At 48.4% G+C, this 21979-nt stretch overlaps 1 protein-coding gene across 2 annotated transcripts in view; it reads right to left on the bottom strand.

The window, feature by feature from the left end:
- Positions 1-16893, bottom strand: part of LYPLAL1 (lysophospholipase like 1) — a 190077-nt gene extending 173184 nt beyond the window's left edge. Inside the window, exon 1 of one of the 2 annotated variants that reach the window (XM_063919124.1) lies at positions 16763-16893. In XM_063919124.1, the coding sequence (XP_063775194.1) occupies positions 16763-16847 (85 nt within the window). In that variant the 5' untranslated portion in view covers positions 16848-16893. The remainder of the gene's footprint in view (positions 1-16762) is intronic. The other variant, XM_063919123.1, reaches the window with a different exon arrangement.
- Positions 16894-21979: the final 5086 nt, after the last annotated feature.

The following is a 21979-nucleotide window of genomic DNA, read 5'->3' as shown; positions in this document are numbered from 1 at the left end:
TGTTTATTCACCGTCGACACTGGATTCAGTGTCCCTGTCTGTGTCTGTGTCGACCGACTAAAGTAAACGGGCGTTTTAAAACCCTTGACGGTGTTTTTGAGACGTCTGGACCGTACTAATTGTTTGTCGGCCGTCTCATGTCGTCAACCGACCTTGCAGCGTGTTGACATTATCACGTAATTTCCTAAATAAGCCATCCATTCCGGTGTCGACTCCCTAGAGAGTGACATCACCATTACAGGCAATTGCTCCGCCTCCTCACCAACATCGTCCTCCTACCTGTCGACACACACGTACCGACACACAGCACACACACAGGGAATGCTCTGATAGAGGACAGGACCCACTAGCCCTTTGGAGAGACAGAGGGAGAGTTTGCCAGCACACACCAAAAACGCTATAATTATATAGGGACAACCTTATATAAGTGTTTTCCCTTATAGCATCTTAATATATATATAAGCATATCGCCAAATTAGTGCCCCCCCTCTCTGTTTTAACCCTGTTTCTGTAGTGCAGTGCAGGGGAGAGCCTGGGAGCCTTCCCTCCAGCCTTTCTGTGAGGGAAAATGGCGCTGTGTGCTGAGGAGATAGGCCCCGCCCCTTTTTCGGCGGCCTCGTCTCCCGCTCTTAACGGATTCTGGCAGGGGTTAAATATCTCCATATAGCCTCCGGAGGCTATATGTGAGGTATTTTTAGCCAAAATAGGTATTCATTTGCCTCCCAGGGCGCCCCCCTCCCAGCGCCCTGCACCCTCAGTGACTGCCGTGTGAAGTGTGCTGAGAGGAAAATGGCGCACAGCTGCAGTGCTGTGCGCTACCTTTAGAAGACTGAGGAGTCTTCTGCCGCCGATTCTGGACCTCTTCTTACTTCAGCATCTGCAAGGGGGCCGGCGGCAAGGCTCCGGTGACCATCCAGGCTGTACCTGTGATCGTCCCTCTGGAGCTGATGTCCAGTAGCCAAGAAGCCAATCCATCCTGCACGCAGGTGAGTTCACTTCTTCTCCCCTAAGTCCCTCGTTGCAGTGATCCTGTTGCCAGCAGGACTCACTGTAAAATAAAAAACCTAAGCTAAACTTTCCTAAGCAGCTCTTTAGGAGAGCCACCTAGATTGCACCCTTCTCGGCCGGGCACAAAATCTAACTGGCTTGGAGGAGGGTCATAGGGGGAGGAGCCAGTGCACACCACCTGATCCTAAAGCTTTACTTTTTGTGCCCTGTCTCCTGCGGAGCCGCTATTCCCCATGGTCCTTTCAGGAACCCCAGCATCCACTAGGACTATAGAGAAATAAAGATGCATCAAATAAAGCAAACATGGGAAGGCAGCAGCGTAAATCACACCCACATCGCCCACACAAGGAATAAATAGCTATAAAACAAAATAACGCCAACATACTAAGATAAAGTCTGATACTTGTTACTGTCAGAGATGGGATTCACTACAAGAATCAGACGCACCTTAGTATATCAGCGGCTAGCGCTTAAGAATTGCACCGTTATTCGATTTTAGAAACTAAAGAAGAATAAGTGTCCTATACCCAGGAAGATGCCACCACTTGCTCCGACCATCAGGCAGCAGGTGCAGATACGCAGGGTGCAGACAGATGGTGGTTGGAGAGCGACACGTATGGGATGGAACACTGGGCTGAATTGATGGGGTGGAGGCGACATATGAAGTCAACACTGGGCTGGAGATGAGGGAGGGGCAGTGGAACACTAGCCTGGGGGAAGGCTGTGACTGGGCTGTCTTGGGGGGTTGGGACTAGGGAGGCCAAACCAGGGATCGGGATCGGCGGGATCCCGGGAGTTAGGCCCCAAAACGGCCAGGATTCAATCCTGGGATTGGAAGCTTTAATCCTGGGCATTGAGGGATCAGCGTTGAGCAACCTCAGGAGGCTCAGACGCTGCCCAGATACCTGTTCCCGGCTCCACCCGTGCAGCGTGACCTGTGAGGTCACGCTGCGCTGTCAGCAGCCGCAGAGCCGGAAGGTACGGCGGTCTTCATCCGCCGACTCCCCCTGCACTCACCCACCACCTGCTCTCCCTGCACTATCCCGATACCCGGGATTGGCCTCCCTAGTTGAGACCCTTGTGCAGTGAATCGGTTCAGTGGGAGGAGAGTGGTGGTGCTGTGCCCAACCCTCAGACTTCAGCAACCAGCAGCAGTCTAGCTTACATGCCGGATTGGATTTGACAGCTGCCTCCCTGGTCCCTTTTACCAACAAAATCACTGGCCTCATCTCTCCTTGTATGTGCAGCGCAGCAGCACCCACGTTCCAGCTAGGCAGATTCTGACCATCAGGGGAGGCTCAGCTTGTCACCGTCTCACCTCTCATCCCTCATTGTATGTGCAGCGCAGCAGCACCCACGTTCCAGCTAGGCAGATTCTGACCATCAGGGGAGGCTCAGCTTGTCACCGTCTCACCTCTTATCCCTCATTGTATGTGCAGCGCAGCAGCACCCACGTTCCAGCTAGGCAGATTCTGACCATCAGGGGAGGCTCAGCTTGTCACCGTCTCACCTCTTATCCCTCATTGTATGTGCAGCGCAGCAGCACCCACGTTCCAGCTAGGCAGATTCTGACTATCAGGGGAGACTCAGCTTGTCTACATTCACACTGCTGCCAGCTCAAATTATAGCTACCCCTCAGTGGCAAAAGATCACCCTTCCTCACTTTCCCCTCATGCATTGCCCCTCCCCAACCCTTATTGCAGAGTTGTGCGAGTCAGCGGGGACTAAACCAGTGCACTTGCAGAGATCAGTACAGCAGTGCTCTGGCGGTAAGGGACTTATTTCCACAGCGATGTCAGTGGTCACAGACTGCTTCATCTCTGTAAGGGGGCCGGAGCAGCAGGAGGTAATCCGTTCATATACCCAGCTGCAGAACAGCCGCAGGACGCAGAAGGAGGTAATCCGTTCATACCCAGCTGCAGAACAGACGCAGGACGCAGGAGGTGGTAATCCGTTCATACCCAGCTGCAGAACAGACGCAGCAGGAGGTAATCCGTTTATATACCCAGCTGCAGAACAGCCGCAGGAGGTAATCCGTTTATATACCCAGCTGCAGAACAGCCGCAGGAGGTAATCCGTTTATATACCCAGCTGCAGAACAGCCGCAGGACGCAGCAGGAGGTAATCCATTTATATACCCAGCTGCAGAACAGCCGCAGGACGCAGCAGGAGGTAATCCGTTTATATACCCAGCTGCAGAACAGCCGCAGGACGCAGCAGGAGGTAATCCGTTTATATACCCAGCTGCAGAACAGCCGCAGGACGCAGCAGGAGGTAATCCGTTTATATACCCAGCTGCAGAACAGCCGCAGGATGCAGCAGGAGGTAATCCGTTTATATACCCAGCTGCAGAACAGCCGCAGGACGCAGCAGGAGGTAATCTGTTTATATACCCAGCTGCAGAACAGCCGCAGGACGCAGCAGGAGGTAATCCGTTTATATACCCAGCTGCAGAACAGCCGCAGGACGCAGCAGGAGGTAATCTGTTTATATACCCAGCTGCAGAACAGCCGCAGGACGCAGCAGGAGGTAATCCGTTTATATACCCAGCTGCAGAACAGCCGCAGGAGGTAATCCGTTTATATACCCAGCTGCAGAACAGCCGCAGGACGCAGCAGGAGGTAATCCATTTATATACCCAGCTGCAGAACAGCAGTCACATGGGACCTGTGTCAGCCTCCTTAGTAATCTCTATTATGTCATCTGATTGCTTTCCCCAAGGCATGGAAATTGGTTAGAGTCATCCGATCCACAGAAGTGGTTACAGGGGTATTATATGCAAACTACAGACTTATCACTTTACTGCGTTCATTATCCAGCATCACGGAAACGTCTTCATTTCCAAACGGTCAGCTTTTACTAAACAAGTTTCCTTAGCCCGTTACAACCTGGATTGTAACCAAACCCTTTAATAGTAACATCCACCATTAAATATCTGTGTTGGAATCCAATGTGGAACTTTGTGCCCAGATATTGGGACACACGTGCTAAAGTGGTGTCATCGCTATTTATCAGGAAGATCAGAAGCCTCCTAAAATGTTACCTGCGAGGCCACACGAGGTTCTGTTCCGTGGTCAGGAGTCTCTTCTGCAAATAACTAACCCACCGTCCGCAAACCATCTCCTGTGATACTGTATGTATACAGCTGCACCTCCTCTCACCTTACCAATGTGCTGCAATCCCATTCCCTACAGGTGGAACACTGGATAATCCCAGATTCCAAGCATTGCTTGCTGCTAGCCATTCCTTAGGTGTGCATGGAGCCATCCCGGCATCCAAAACATATTCCAAACTGGACACGACTTACCGAAACAGAGCATCAACCGTGAGCAGAAAGTGCATCACACAACTGAGGCTCAAGTCACTTACAGACTGTGGGGGAACAACCAGAAAATTACTATTAAACTCAGGCCGCCCAGGGGCACAGCTGGCCCGGGAGGGCCGCCCAGGGGCACAGTTGGCCCGGGAGGGCCGCCCAGGGGCACAGCTGGCCCGGTATGTAGGTAATTACCCCATGAGAGCCAGTGTGTCTTATAAGCATGAGTGTTACTGTACAGCGTATTATCTTCTGCCCATAACCAGGGCACATTGCACAGTATATGTAGCTCCCAATCTATGCTCCTTAGTCACTGTGTAAAGTGAGTGACTAGGACGTGGAAGGAAAGATCTGGCTGCTGTGCTGTACATATATTCACTACAGAAGAGATTCTACTACTTCAACTCTCTAAATGAAAAGCAGATAAATCAATGCACAGCCGATATAAATCAGAAAGGTAACAGAATTATGACTGGTCCTTGTTGTGCCACTAACAACATTTATTTTAGCCTATAGCTGCTGATAAAGTATATATCCAGGACCAATGAGTGTTACACTGGAAGGGAATGCCACATTATCACTTTGATGACTGTAACATGTATTCACTGGTGACATGACGACTACAAGTGAGTAGGGCAAGACTGGTTACAGATAATACACCGTAATAGGGCTGATACTCCAGAACTGATAAAAACAAATGGATGTAGTGTCAAATTATAAATATACTACATGAAAATGTGAAAGTACACAAGCAGGGCACAGAGCACTGTACGCACTGGGACACTTATACAGTATACAGAGGTATTAGCTGCAGGAAGAGGCAGTCTTACATACAGTTCCTGGGGCACTCATTCAGAAGCACATTAATACATATACAATCATGGATGGGTTACTACACATATCAGGAGACACACCAATTACTGAACCTGTACAACATGGGAAAGAGATGAGGCAATAAGACAAACACTCAAATCTAGTGTTCAGTCTAGTACCCTGCACCTATCACAACCCGTGTAGTTCCTCTTTCCTGCCTGGGGTGACGCTTTCTGCTCTGGTGCTTCTAGCACACCCTGGTCTTTAGCTAGCTGCTGAAAATGAACACTACAAATCTACCAAAGGCATAAAGAACGCTGGAAAGGGCAGTATTCTAAAAGATACAATGATCTGTACAAAAAGAGGTCACACAATGGCCTCAGAGGAAGACTGAATAGTAACATAAGGTACGGGAAGGGCTATAGGTCTATAGATCCGTCTCCCAGCTGTGGTGGATACAGTACAGTAATGATTCAGTAACACGGGGGCGCTGTCAGACGGGCGCTGTTCTCTCCACATTTAGGAAAGAGATAAATCGCTCCAGTTTTCTGAGTAAAATACGATGTCACATAAATGCATTAATTAGACTGCAGGATTTTATACAAACAGCCAAAGAACTCAACAACACTCTCTGAAGGAAGCCATACCTGAGCAGACCCCCCAGAAAGAAGCGTCTCCCGTAACGCTTTGTCAGCGCAATAAAGGTGCATTATCAATCAGAGCTTAGTGAAGGAGAAGCACCAGTGTGACGACACCGTTACAGAATATTAGGAACACCAGCGAAATACATCAAACCTCCCCACACACAAAAGGAAATCCCACATACAGAGACCCCAAGTTATAGATGAGCTAATGTAGCCCCTAAAGAAATAGCAGCAGCTAATCCATGCAAACAGCGTACAATCCACGTACAGGGGCCCCGCCATACACAGCGTCTGCCTGGACGTTCCGTCTCCTGGCATGACTGATCACAGGCCAGAGTGACGTGCGCTACAGAGGTGACAATGCCCACATCACATTCTCTCCAGCGGAATAACAATATAAACTTCCAAAGTTATAAAGATTTGAGCGTCGGCCATTGGTCTGTGACTCACACTCTGTTCCTGCTAACGGCAAGCAAGTGATCTCATGCACATTAGTGGCGCCTTGTTCATTAACACAGGAATTACTGTACATTATGACGGTCGTCTGCTGAAGGGACGAGGGGCACTGGTCTATCAGAACGCGTGAGGGTAACGCACGAATGTTACATGAGGATTGCAGAGCAGTGCGGAACATGACACACGGAACAGCAGGAGCTGGTAATAGAAGGGAACATTCTAGTTATTTGTTGTATCTGCCACCATTGAGCTCACACTCTGTATAAAGGGGCAGAAGACTGCACAGACGTCTATACAGCGATCTGTATATTCCAAATGCTGTGTGCAGATATCCCGAGAGAATGACTTTAGTGTCCCAGGTCCCGCCTGCAGACTTGTGCTACATTGCTGTGTGACCGCACATTCATATACAGAATTCTATTTCTACTTCTCTTTCTACTTTTATTGGTGTTTTTAAATGCAAATGGAACCCCAGGTTATAGGAGGCAAACTGGTAGAAGCTGAGAGTCTTTACAGCTGATCTAAAACAATGACATATAAAATGGAGAAATCTGTGCCAAAGTCCTTTATTATAAATCCGTGTTTCCCAAACTCACCTAACAGTCCTGGGTTTAAGGATAGCCACGCTTGAGCACACGTGCCAACTACTACCTCAGTGATTGTAAAACCTGGACTGCTAGGCGGCGTGTCAGGGAGATGTGACAGTCACACCTATCAGCTGAGAGACGCGTTACATCCAAATGTAAATGAGCCCCAGAGTCAGTAAGATCTACGTGAATTCAGGATGTGTTTTACAGGAGGTTCCATATACTGTAAGTGGCCACGAGAACCTTATATAAAATGCATGTAGCCATAGGGATCATAGGCCCAGGTTTATCAAGCCGCAGAGAGTGATAACAGCATGGTGATACAGGACCAATCAGCTCCTAACTGCCATGTTACAGACTGTGCAAAAAATGACAGTTAGTAGCTGATTGGTTGGTACCTTATCACTCTCCAAGGCTTGATAAATCTGGGGCATTGTGCCTTATAACTAATGCTGATGAGCCCATGTGACTGATGAGCCCATGTGACTATGCATCTCTGATAACAGCTGCATAATGGGGATAAGGGGGGTTATTCAGTAAGGGCAATCCTTTCTATCACATGCTGGGGTGCGCCCATCGCAGGACAAGGCCGCACAGCATGCTGAATGGCCTGCCCAGTGGCTGTGAGTGCAACCGTGGACGACACTCTGCAGCCGCAGCTAGGCTGTGTATGCAGTTGGTCTACCGCCATTTTCATGATTGGAGCGGCTGAGTGTGACATCACTGCCCCCAAAATGCAGCTGACCTGCCCCTGATTTACCGAAGTGACCCACACAACACTCTGTCAGGGAGACCGGGACAAGCGTGCTGGACTATTCAGGGAGTCTCCTGCAGAATGCGGGAGGGGGGGCAGAGTCTGGGAAGCATTATTACGAATTATTCTCTATAAAACCATACCGTTCTCTCATCCGTGAGTAAAGCTGGGCATACACTATACAATTATCTGCCAGATCTGGCTGGTCGGAATGGAAATCTTGTAATGTCTGGGAACAAATGACAATCGTCCATTTGCTCCCAAACACTGGAAAATGGAAAAAAAAAAAAAAATGTAGTTTATACAAATTGGTTAAATCACAGATTTAACCAAACTATCTAAACCGGCTTTGTCCATTTTCCAGATAACTGTATAGTGTATGCCCAGCTTTATATATAGTGTAAAAGCACGCCGTTCTACCCAACCCCCACACCAAATAGTAACCTGGACTCGGGGGTTGCGAGGTTTCCAGCCTGGATCACTAATCTGTGGCGCCCAGTGATTCCTGAGAACACACACACCCCAATACACCAAAATCAGCTCATTAACGTGGGCTGGGAAACCTAACAGGTGCTGTGGGTCTGCATGGTTCCCCTCGTATAGAAAGGGTTAGGGTCACAGTTGTGTGGACTATATGGCTGCTTGGAGTGACAGTCTGGTGACAATCAGCGTGTAATCCCCAAACCATGAAAATGGGCAAAAATGCTCCTTCAGAAACAGATTTTACCAACTTGTCTAAAACAACCGTTTCCCAGTGTTTGGGCACAATCGCCATTTGCCCCCATAGATTACCAATGAAATGGTTAGAGGGGTAATGTGAAGATGTGCGGCCATCTTTACCAGGGCGTGTTTTCCCTCCCTCCTACATGCTGCACAGGTGTGCTCATTACTGACACATTGTATATGATCCACATGTGCTGCTAATTGTTTCACTTGAGATAATGAGGAGATCTGTAAAACATGACCTGCTAAGCTAGGAGCACACCATACAATTACTGGGCCAATAATCAGGTGACCAGCCTGTTTTGTTATGTAGTATGTAGGCAAAAAAAACCCCAACAACCTAGAAATGCTTAGGTTACGGAATCGGTCAGAACTGCCAGAAAATAATGGCCGAAATATCCCGATATAATGCAGTGGTGCCATTCCCGATAACCTGATCCACAGGCGCTCATCTTCCTTGTGGGCGGACATAGGCAAATTCAGGTCACTTCTGTACAAATACCGAGACCAGCACCGTCCACTGGCAGAGAATGTGTACCGATGGTCAGTTCCACCAAACAATAAATACAACATTTCATAGTGTGTGTACCTACAGTAGCTGCAGAGGTTCTCGAGGACTGGCGTTAGGAACCCTGGTGCAATATAGACGCTTTACACCCCGTCACACATCCAACTATATCCCATTGTTTCGCACATGAATGTGCATCAACCTGGGATTGCTGAATGTATGAAAGGAAGCAAGCCGGGACTAAGGGCTTAAGTCAAGGTTGATTGCAAAACAACATTTTCCTCTTATGTGTAGTGCAGGTGGGGCAGATGTAACATGTGCAGAGAGAGTTAGATTTGGGTGGGGTGTGCTCAAACAAATCTAAATTGCAGTGTAATAAAGCAGCCAGTATTTACCCTGCACAGAAACACTATAACCCACCCAAATCTAACTCTCTCTGCACATGTTACATCTGCCCCACCGGCAGCGCACATGGTTTTGCCCATTAGGGGAACATGTTATTTTGCAATCAACCTTGAATTAGGCTCTAAGTCCCATGTTCAAAAACCCTGTTCCCGACCAATGTCATGGCGCTAGGTCACACGTCTGAAAGCGGCATTAGTGGCCAGGGAAACTCCTGTGTGCGCTCCGGCATGTACTTACAGAGTCTGGGCAGTCACATGTGCCGCGCTCAGCGATCCCTGGATATTATTACATAGCATCTATAAGAGAACACTACATGCAAATTACCCTAAAACACAGATACATTGCACTAATACACCAGCCGAACGCCCCTACAGAAAGACGTGGCGGACTATCTAGTCTGCCCCCCTCTCTTTTACACACTGTTAGGAAACAGCAGAAGGGTTTACTCACGATATCCGACCAAGAAAGAACCACCACCGGGGTTCCAGCATCAGCGTTTGCCATGTGACTACTGGTGGATCCCAGCAGCCGCCATCGCTCTTACTGACGCACTGCTCGCTGGAATCCTACACAGGACAGTAAGCTCCAATGTCAGTACACAACGCACGCCCGCAACCCTGTCATTACCTCCGCCTGCCGAGTTATGGAAACACCCTGCGCCCAACGCAACGTATTTACCACATGACCTGTCCGAGTACTGCGCGTATATTATCCAGCTCATTAGCACACAGCCCGCAGATTCTACCATCGCCATATGGGGGCGGAGTTACTGTGGGGGATAGGTAGTAAGTCTTGGGGAGAGATAAAGTACCAGCCAATCAGCACCTGCCATGTTACAGACTGTCTTTCAAAAAATAAGATTTTACTTACCGATAAATCTATTTCTCGTAGTCCGTAGTGGATGCTGGGGACTCCGTCAGGACCATGGGGATTAGCGGCTCCGCAGGAGACAGGGCACAAAAATAAAGCTTTAGGATCAGGTGGTGTGCACTGGCTCCTCCCCCTATGACCCTCCTCCAAGCCTCAGTTAGGATACTGTGCCCGGACGAGCGTACACAATAAGGAAGGATTTTGAATCCCGGGTAAGACTCATACCAGCCACACCAATCACACCGTACAACTTGTGATCTGAACCCAGTTAACAGTATGACAACGTAGGAGCCTCTGAACAGACGGCTCACAACAATAACAACCCGATTTCTTTGTAACAATAACTATGTACAAGTATTGCAGACAATCCGCACTTGGGATGGGCGCCCAGCATCCACTACGGACTACGAGAAATAGATTTATTGGTAAGTAAAATCTTATTTTCTCTAACGTCCTAGTGGATGCTGGGGACTCCGTCAGGACCATGGGGATTATACCAAAGCTCCCAAACGGGCGGGAGAGTGCGGATGACTCTGCAGCACCGAATGAGAGAACTCCAGGTCCTCTTTAGCCAGGGTATCAAATTTGTAGAATTTTACAAACGTGTTCTCCCCCGACCACGTAGCTGCTCGGCAGAGTTGTAATGCCGAGACCCCTCGGGCAGCCGCCCAGGATGAGCCCACCTTCCTTGTGGAATGGGCCTTGACAGATTTAGGCTGTGGCAGGCCTGCCACAGAATGTGCAAGTTGAATTGTGCTACAAATCCAACGAGCAATCGTCTGCTTAGAAGCAGGAGCACCCAGCTTGTTGGGTGCATACAGTATAAACAGCGAGTCAGATTTTCTGACTCCAGCCGTCCTTGAAATATATATATTTTCAATGCCCTGACAACGTCCAGCAACTTGGAATCCTCCAAATCGCTAGTAGCCGCAGGCACCACAATAGGCTGGTTCAGGTGAAACGCTGACACCACCTTAGGCAGAAAATGAGGACGCGTCCGCAGTTCTGCCCTGTCCGAATGGAAAATCAGATATGGGCTTTTATACGATAAAGCCGCCAATTCTGACACTCTCCTGGCTGAAGCCAGGGCCAGTAGCATGGTTACTTTCCATGTAAGATATTTCAAATCCGCCGATTTGAGTGGCTCAAACCAATGGGATTTGAGAAAGTCCAAAACTACATTAAGGTCCCACGGAGCCACTGGGGGCACAAACCGGGGGCTGTATATGTAGTACTCCTTTTACAAAAGTCTGGACTTCAGGAACTGAAGCCAATTCTTTCTGGAAGAAAATCGACAGGGCCGAAATTTGAACCTTAATGGACCCCAACTTGAGGCCCATAGACAATCCTGTTTGCAGGAAATGTAGGAATCGACCCAATTGAAATTCCTCCGTGGGGGCCTTCCTGGCCTCACACCACGCAACATATTTTCTCCAAATGCGGTGATAATGTTGTGCAGTCACCTCCTTCCTGGCTTTTACCAGTGTAGGAATGACCTCTTCCGGAATGCCTTTTTCCCTTAGAATTCGGCGTTCAACCGCCATGCCGTCAAACGCAGCCGCGGTAAGTCTTGGAATAGACACGGTCCCTGCTGAAGCAGGTCCCGTCAGAGGTAGAGGCCACGGATCTTCCGTGAGCATCTCCTGAAGTTCCGGGTACCAAGTTCTTCTTGGCCAATCCGGAGCCACGAGTATCGTTCTTACTCCCCTTTGCCGTATAATTCTCAGTACTTTTGGTATGAGAGGCAGAGGAGGAAACACATACACTGACTGGAACACCCACGGCGTTACCAGAGCGTCCACAGCTATTGCCTGAGGGTCTCTTGACCTGGCGCAATACCTGTCCAGTTTTTTGTTGAGGCGAGACGCCATCATGTCCACCTTTGGCTTTTCCCAACGGTTCACAATCATGTGGAAGACTTCTGGATGAAGTCCCCACTCTCCCGGGTGTAGATCGTGTCTGCTGAGGAAGTCTGCTTCCCAGTTGTCCACTCCCGGAATGAACACTGCTGACAGTGCTATCACATGATCTTCCGCCCAGCGAAGAATCCTTGCAGCTTCTGCCATTGCTCTCCTGCTTCTTGTGCCGCCCTGTCTGTTTACGTGGGCGACTGCCGTGATGTTGTCCGACTGGATCAACACCGGCTGACCCTGAAGCAGGGGTTTTGCCAGGCTTAGAGCATTGTAAATCGCTCTTAGCTCCAGTATATTTATGTGAAGAGACATCTCCAGGTTTGACCATACTCCCTGGAAGTTTCTTCCCTGTGTGACCGCTCCCCAGCCTCTCAGACTGGCATCCGTGGTCACCAGGACCCAGTCCTGTATGCCGAATCTGCGGCCCTCTAACAGATGAGCACTCTGCAACCACCACAGAAGAGACACCCTTGTCCGTGGCGACAAGGTTATCCGCTGATGCATCTGCAGATGCGATCCGGACCATTTGTCCAGCAGATCCCACTGAAAAGTTCGTGCGTGGAATCTGCCGAATGGAATCGCTTCGTAAGAAGCCACCATCTTTCCCAGGACTCTTGTGCATTGATGCACAGACACTTTCCCTGGTTTTAGGAGGTTCCTGACAAGTTCGGATAACTCCTTGGCTTTCTCCTCCGGAAGAAACACCTTTTTCTGAACCGTGTCCAGAATCATTCCCAGGAACAGCAGACGTGTCGTCGGGGTCAATTGAGATTTTGGAAAATTCAGAATCCACCCGTGCTGTTGCAGCACTATTTGGGTTAGTGCTACTACGTCCCCCAGCTGTTCCCTGGACCTTGCCCTTATCAGGAGATCGTCCAAGTAAGGGATAATTAATACGCCTTTTCTTCGTAGAAGAAACATCATTTCGGCCATTACCTTGGTAAAGACCCGAGGTGCCGTGGACAATCCAAACGGCAGCGTCTGAAACTGATAATGACAGTTTTGCACCACGAACCTGAGGTACCCTTGATGTGAAGGGCAAATTGGGACATGCAGGTAAGCATCCTTGATGTCCAGGGACACCATAAAGTCCCCTTCTTCCAGATTCGCTATCACTGCTCTGAGTGACTCCATCTTGAACTTGAATTTTTGTATGTACAGGTTCAAAGATTTCAGATTTAGAATAGGTCTTACCGAGCCGTCCGGCTTCGGTACCACAAATAGTGTGGAATAATACCCCTTTCCCTGCTGTAGGAGGGGTACCTTGACTATCACCTGCTGAGAATACAGCTTGTGAATGGCTTCCAATACCGTCGCCCTGTCTGAGGGAGACGTTGGCAGAGCAGACTTTAGGAACCGGCGAGGGGGAGACTTCTCGAATTCCAACCTGTAACCCTGAGATATTATCTGCAGGATCCAGGGGTCCACCTGTGAGTGAGCCCACTGTGCGCTGAAATTCTTGAGTCGACCCCCCACCGCCCCTGAGTCCGCTTGTAAAGCCCCAACGTCATGCTGAGGGCTTTGCAGAAGCCGGGGGGGGCTTCTGCTCCTGGGAAGAAGCTGCTTGGTGCACTCTCTTACCCTTTCCTCTGCCTCGGGGCAAATATGACTGTCCTTTCGCCCGCTTGTTCCTATAGGAACGAAAGGACTGCGGCTGAAAAGACGGTGTCTTTTTCTGTTGGGAGGGGACCTGAGGTAAAAAGGTGGATTTCCCGGCTGTTGCCGTGGCCACCAAATCCGATAGACCGACCCCAAATAATTCCTCCCCCTTATACGGCAATACTTCCATATGCCGTTTGGAATCCGCATCACCTGACCATTGTCGCGTCCATAAACTTCTTCTGGCAGATATGGACATCGCACTTACTCTCGATGCCAGAGTGCAAATATCCCTCTGTGCATCTCGCATATATAGAAATGCATCCTTTAAATGCTCTATAGTCAGTAAAATACTGTCCCTATCCAGGGTATCAATATTTTCAGTCAGGGAATCCGACCAAACCACCCCAGCACTGCACATCCATGCAGAGGCGATGGCTGGTTGCAGTATAACACCAGTATGAGTGTATATACTTTTCAGGGTAGTTTCCAGCCTCGTATCTGCTGGATCCTTGAGGGCGGCCGTTTCAGGAGACGGTAACGCCACTTGTTTTGATAAGTGTGTGAGCGCCTTATCCACCCTAGGGGGTGTTTCCCAGCGCGCCCTAACCTCTGGCGGGAAAGGATATAATGCCAATAACTTCTTTGAAATTAGCACTTTTCTATCTGGGTTAACCCACGCTTCATCACACACTTCATTCAATTCGTCTGATTCAGGAAAAACTACAGGTAGTTTTTTCAGACCCCACATAATACCCCTTTTTGTGGTACTTGCAGTATCAGAGATATGCAAAGCCTCCTTCATTGCCGTGATCATATAACGTGTGGCCCTACTGGAAAATACGTTTGTTTCTTCACCGTCGACACTAGATTCGGTGTCCGTGTCTGGGTCTGTGTCGACCGACTGAGGTAAAGGGCGTTTTACAGCCCCTGACGGTGTCTGAGACGCCTGTACAGGTACTAACTGGTTTTCCGGCCGTCTCATGTCGTCAACTGATTTTTGTAATGTGCTGACATTATCACGTAATTCCATAAATAAAGCCATCCATTCCGGTGTCGACTCCCTAGGGGGTGACATCACCATTACCGGCAATTGCTCCGCCTCCACACCAACATCGTCCTCATACATGTCGACACACACGTACCGACACACAGCAGACACACAGGGAATGCTCTTATCGAAGACAGGACCCCACTAGCCCTTTGGGGAGACAGAGGGAGAGTTTGCCAGCACACACCCAAGCGCTATAAATATATAGGAACAACCCTATAGAAGTGTTGTCTCCCTTATAGCAGCTTAATATATATCAAAAACGCCAAAAAAAGTGCCCCCCCCTCTCTTTTTTACCCTGTTTCTGTAGTGCAGTGCAGGGGAGAGTCCTGGGAGCCTTCCTCGCAGCGGAGCTGAGCAGGAAAATGGCGCTGTGTGCTGAGGAGATAGGCCCCGCCCCCTATTTCGGCGGGCTCTTCTCCGGAGTTTGTGAGACCTGGCAGGGGTTAAATACATCCATATAGCCCCAAGGGCTATATGTGATGTATTTTTTAGCCAGAACAAGGTATTCTCATTGCTGCCCAGGGCGCCCCCCGCAGCGCCCTGCACCCTCCGTGACCGCTGGTGTGAAGTGTGTGACAACAATGGCGCACAGCTGCAGTGCTGTGCGCTACCTCATGAAGACTGAAAAGTCTTCTGCCGCCGGTTTCTGGACCTCTTCGCTTTTCGGCATCTGTAAGGGGGTCGGCGGCGCGGCTCCGGGACCGGACTCCATGGCTGGGCCTGTGTTCGATCCCTCTGGAGCTAATGGTGTCCAGTAGCCTAAGAAGCTAATCCATCCTGCACGCAGGTGAGTTCACTTCTTCTCCCCTAAGTCCCTCGTTGCAGTGAGCCTGTTGCCAGCAGGACTCACTGAAAATAAAAAACCTAAAACTTTTTCTAAGCAGCTCCTTAAGAGAGCCACCTAGATTGCACCCTGCTCGGACGGGCACAAAAACCTAACTGAGGCTTGGAGGAGGGTCATAGGAGGAGGAGCCAGTGCACACCACCTGATCCTAAAGCTTTATTTTTGTGCCCCGTCTCCTGCGGAGCCGCTAATCCCCATGGTCCTGACGGAGTCCCCAGCATCCACTAGGACGTTAGAGAAATGACAGTTAGGAGCTGATTGGCTGGGACTTTATCTCCATAGCTTAGTACATCTGTGCCAGAGTTTGCCATAGTGCTACTGGGGCTCGGCCGAGCATTGCAGCAACATGGCGGCACCCACCAGGCGGGGAGGAACACCGGCGCTCAGCAACATACAGTGTATTTATCTGCGTCACGCTCTATAAGGGGGCGGGTCTGTCCTGCTGCGCTCAGCGCTACTACAGATGGGACGCACTTACACTGCCGACAGTCACGGGCTGAGAGCGACACAGTGATGACGATGCACATGTCGTTACCCCGCGAGTCCCCGCTGCCTGTCGTACACACGCGCCTAATGTACCCGGCTCTCACCATCATCGCAAGTTCCCAGTCACACGCATCTCTGCGCATACCCCTGCGACACTGCGCCGACACACCTCAGCCGGCTCTCTGCCCACGTGATACCGGCGTCCCTGGGCAGCTGGCACACGGTATGCGACGCATCTCTTGCACCCAGTATGGGGGAGGTGTAAGTGGCCATATCAGTGATAATGGCTTCCCGGGGGCGCCATGGAGCGCATCTTGTCGCTGCGCGGTACTGGTAGCACGCGGCGCTGCGTACAACAACCTGCCCCAGCATGCCAACACCGCACAGCGACTGTGACATCACAGGGGCACTAGGAGAGGGAGGAGCGGGCATGCTGAGACCTGCAGTCCCACAACAGCCGCGGCGGCGAGCTACACAGTATTACAGCACAGAGGAGAGCAGGGGGAGGGAGGAGCGGGCATGCTGAGACCTGTAGTCCCACACCAGCAGCGAGCTACAGAGTATTACAGCACAGAGGAGAGCAGGGGGAGGAGCGGGCATGCTGAGACCTGTAGTCCCACACCTGCAGCGAGCTACAGAGTATTACAGCACAGAGGAGAGCAGGGGGAGGTGGTGGGGGGGGAGCGGGCATGCTGAGACCTGTAGTCCCACACCAGCCGCGGCGGCGAGCTACACAGTATTACAGGAGGAGAGCGGGAGGGTGGAAAGGAGGTAGGAGGCACCTGATCCGTGCAGGAAGATGACGGAGGCCGTGTGTCTGCCGGCCGGAGATACCACACTGCGTGACAGGGAGCAGGGCGCCGCCATGATGACGCAAACACAGCCCGAGTCACGTGACCGCCGCGCATGCGCAGGGCTGAGGCCTCTGCCTTATATATCACCCGCACCAGTGACCCCAGTATCATCACCAGTGCCTCCTCCTCAGCAGCAGGTGTGTCCTGTGTGGTGTCAGTGTAACAATACCACACTGTACACATGGCACAGGCTCAGCTCCCCCAGGCCCATACACTTACCTAGGTTGCAACAAACACACATATATATACGTACTCACACATATACATACACTCACACATATACATACACACATATATCACATATACACACATATCGCACACTTATACATACACCCTCACACATATACATACACACATATATCACATATACACACATATCGCACACTTATACATACACCCTCACACATATACATACACACATATACATACAAACACATATACACACATATATACATACACACAAATACATACATACACATATCACACACATACACGCACACTCACACATATACATACAGATATCACATACATATACACACATCGCACACTTGTACATACACCCTCACACATATACATACAAACACATATATACATACACACGCACATATCACACACACATATATACATACACATCACACACATACATATACAAACACAAGCACACATATACATATATACATACACACATCACACATATACATACACACACATATACATGCATTCACACATATACATACACACACATATACATATACACACATATCACACACTTATACATACACCCTCACACATATACATACACACATATACACATACATACATACACACGCACACATATCACACACATATACATACACACATAAAAACACATGCACACTTATATACATACACACGCACACATATCACACACAAATACATATATTCATACACACACATATCACACATATACATACACACGCACACTTATATACATATACATACACACACATTCATGCACACACATATACATACACACATATATACATACACACATATCACACACATATACATACACGCACACTCACATATACATACACACACATATCACACACTTATACATACACCCTCACACATATACATACATATACATACAAACACATATACACACACACATATCACACACACATACATACACACACATATATACATACACACACACACATATCACGCACACTTATAAACATACATACACACGCACACATATCACACACATATACATATCATACATATATACACACATATATACATACACACGCACACATCACACACATATACATACACACATATATACATACACACATATCACACACATATACAAACACGCACACTTATATACATACATACACACGCACACATATCACACACATATACATACACACATCTCAAACATATACATACACACTTATATACATACACACACATATATACATACATCACACACACATAAACATCACATATACATATCACACACATACATACACACACAAAAATACATACACACATATACATACACACACATATACAAACACACTTATCAAACATACATACATACATACATACATACACATCACACATGTACACACACACACATATATATCTACACACATCACACACATATACATACAAACACACATACAATAAATAAATATATATATATATATATTATATACACACATGTGGGTTCAGTACGATTTACTGACGGACACAAAACCGACGGTCATAATCCTGACAGTCAAAATACCAACATTTATTATACCATGTTCAAAATTCCCGACTTTGGGGGATATGCAGTTAGCCCTGGTAATTTACCTGGGCTAACTGTCCCGCCGGGGGCTATCCTATTACCCATGATAAACCAGCACAAGCGGTGGCATATCGGGTGCTAACTGGTGCTGCACCGTGTGCCGACAGCTGACAGCTCCCAGTGCACCGCTGCTCCTCCATTTCCCCCCGGTCACACGGCCGCTCCCCCGTCATGTGACCACTGGTGGGGGCGGGGGGATGCGGGTCACAGCACTGCCCCGGCTTCCCCGAGTGGCAGCTTCAAGTTCCAGGCCACGGTGCCATGCCTGCAGTCTCAGCCTGCTGCTGCCGTCATTTGAAATGCCGACATGTCAAAATACCAACATAAGGTTGTTGTTTTTTTTTGGGGGGGGGGTTTGGTGTCATAGGTCGACATGGACACCGTCTAAGTGTACCGCGTCCCCTCGCATGGCTCGCTATACTTCGGGCACGGTGCATCGCTGCAACACTATTATATTCCCCCTCCAGGTTCACTGAGATGGTAAAGTCTGGTTTTGGACAAAAAGTCCTTAAAAATTCATGTTGGCATTCTGACATGTCGGCATTTCAATGTTGGTATTCTGGCTATGTTGGTATTTTTACCATGTTGGTATTTTGACTGTCAGTCAATGGCTGTCGGGATTATGCCCGTCGGTATTGTGTCCGTCGTAAATCAACTGCTACCCTCATTCCGAGTTGTTCGCTCGCTAGCAGATTTTAGCAGCATTGCACACGCTAGGCCGCCACCCTCTGGGAGTGTATCTTAGCTTAGCAGAATTGCAAATGAAAGATTAGCAAAATTGCTAATAGAAAATTCGTAGCAGTTTCTGAGTAGCTCAAGACTTACTCCTGCACTGCGATCAGCTCAGCCAGTTTCGTTCCTGGTTTGACGTCACAAACACGCGCTGCGTTCGGCCAGCCACTCCCCCATTTCTCCAGACACTCCTGCGTTTTATCCTGGCATGCCTGCGTTTTTCCGCACACTCCCAGAAAACGGTCAGTTTCCGCCCAGAAACACCCACTTCCTGTCAATCACACTCCGATCACTTCCACGATGAAAATTCTTTGTTTGGCCGTGAGTAAATCTACTAAGTTTTGTGCAAAAATACTTAGTGCATGCGCGCTGCGTACCATGCGCATGCGCATTTTTGCCTTAATTGCTCCGTTGCGAAAATCGGCAACGAGCGAACAACTTGGAATGACCCCCATACTGTGATAAGAGAGCAGCACATACTGTGATAAGAGAGAAGCACATACTGTAATAAGAGCGCAGCACATACTGTAATAAGAGCGCAGCACATGCTGTAATAAGAGCGCAGCACATGCTGTAATAAGAGCGCAGCACATGTTGTAATAATAGAGCAGCACATGCTGTAATAATAGAGAAGCACATGCTGTAATAAGAGCGCAGCACATACTGTAATAAGAGCGCAGCACATACTGTAATAATAGAGCAGCACATACTGTAATAATAGAGTAGCACATATTGTAATAAGAGCGCAGCACATGCTGTAATAAGAGCGCAGCACATACTGTAATAATAGAGCAGCACATACTGTAATAATAGAGCAGCACATGCTGTAATAAGAGCGCAGCACATACTGTAATAATAGAGCAGCACATACTGTAATAATAGAGCAGCACATACTGTAATAAGAGAGCAGCAGATGTTGTAATAAGAGAGCAGCACATACTGTGATAAGAGCGCAGCACATACTGTAATAAGAGCGCAGCACATACTGTAATAATAGAGCAGCACATACTGTAATAATAGAGCAGCACATACTGTAATAATAGAGCAGCACATGCTGTAATAAGAGCGCAGCACATACTGTAATAATAGAGCAGCACATACTGTAATAATAGAGCAGCACATACTGTAATAAGAGAGCAGCAGATGTTGTAATAAGAGAGCAGCACATACTGTGATAAGAGCGCAGCACATACTGTAATAAGAGCGCAGCACATACTGTAATAATAGAGCAGCAGATACTGTAATAATAGAGCAGCACATGCTGTAATAAGAGCGCAGCAAATACTGTAATAAGAGAGCAGCAAATACTATAATAATAGACCAGCACATGCTGTAATAATAGAGCAGCACATACTGTGATAAGAGCACAGCACATACTGTGATAAGAGCGCAGCACATACTGTAATAAGAGAGCAGCACATACTGTAATAAGAGCGCAGCACATACTGTGATAAGAGAGCAGCACATACTGTAATAAGAGCGCAGCACATACTGTAATAAGAGAGCAGCACATACTGTAATAAGAGCACAGATAAGAGTGCAGCACATACTGTAATAAGAGCGCAGCACATACTGTAATAAGAGCGCAGCACATGCTTTAATAAGAGAGCAGCATATACTGTGATAAGAGTGCAGCACATACTGTAATAATAGCGCAACACATGCTGTAATAAGAGAGCAGCACATACTGTAATAATAGCGCAACACATGCTGTAATATTAGAGCAGCACATACTGTAATAAGAGAGCAGCACATACTGTAATAAGAGCGCAGCACATGCTGTAATAATGTTACGCACACCAGTGCTAACAGGGGTATACCGGTGTATGAACAGAGAGGGAAGCGAAGCAAACGAACTCACAGACAGTATAACATAACATACACAGGAGGTGATGGAATAACTAATAAACACAAAGTGAACGGAGAAGCCCAAAGGCTCAGGAATTGGGTGTCTCCCTACTGTCAGGAATGCTCAGATGGAATAGAGCGGACAATGAAGCGATGTGTAGTGATTTAACATGTGGAGCACCTGAAATGATGTTGCTAAGAGCAACAGAAAAAACCCCAAAGGGTTACCAACGGGTGTGGGAATAAACTCCTTGGTCAGAGATAGAAATATAGACACAAGGAGAGTATCCACAATCCTAACCCCCACTTGCAGGGCACAGTTTCAGCTTACTGCCACTAAACTGACACCTGGACGCCCTGCACAGTGAGGGAGGATTAAGCAAGCAGGTCTGAGAGTACAGCCGCAAACCTGCTGGGTTCACAGAATAGCAAAAGAACCCCAGCAGGTCAAACAACTGACTCCAGTCTTACTGCTAGGTCCGGAATGGCAGAATGAAGTACCGAATCCCAAGGCCTATTCGCAGTAAGCAACAAGTAAATACAAAGTCACACAGCACTAGCTAACTCTCTGGAACTGACTAACAAACAAAGATTCAGCAGTATTTGCCTAGCCTGAGAGGATGGTTTATATAGCAGGTGCTGTCCACGCCCCACTCAGACCTCACAGACTGTGAGCACAAAACCAGCGCCGGATTCCCTGCCGTGCACAGAGCCTGTAACCA

This window comes from Pseudophryne corroboree, chromosome 4 (genome assembly GCF_028390025.1).
Source record: "Pseudophryne corroboree isolate aPseCor3 chromosome 4, aPseCor3.hap2, whole genome shotgun sequence".
NCBI lineage: Eukaryota > Metazoa > Chordata > Amphibia > Anura > Myobatrachidae > Pseudophryne > Pseudophryne corroboree.
This window is presented reverse-complemented; position numbering and strand designations above follow the sequence as displayed.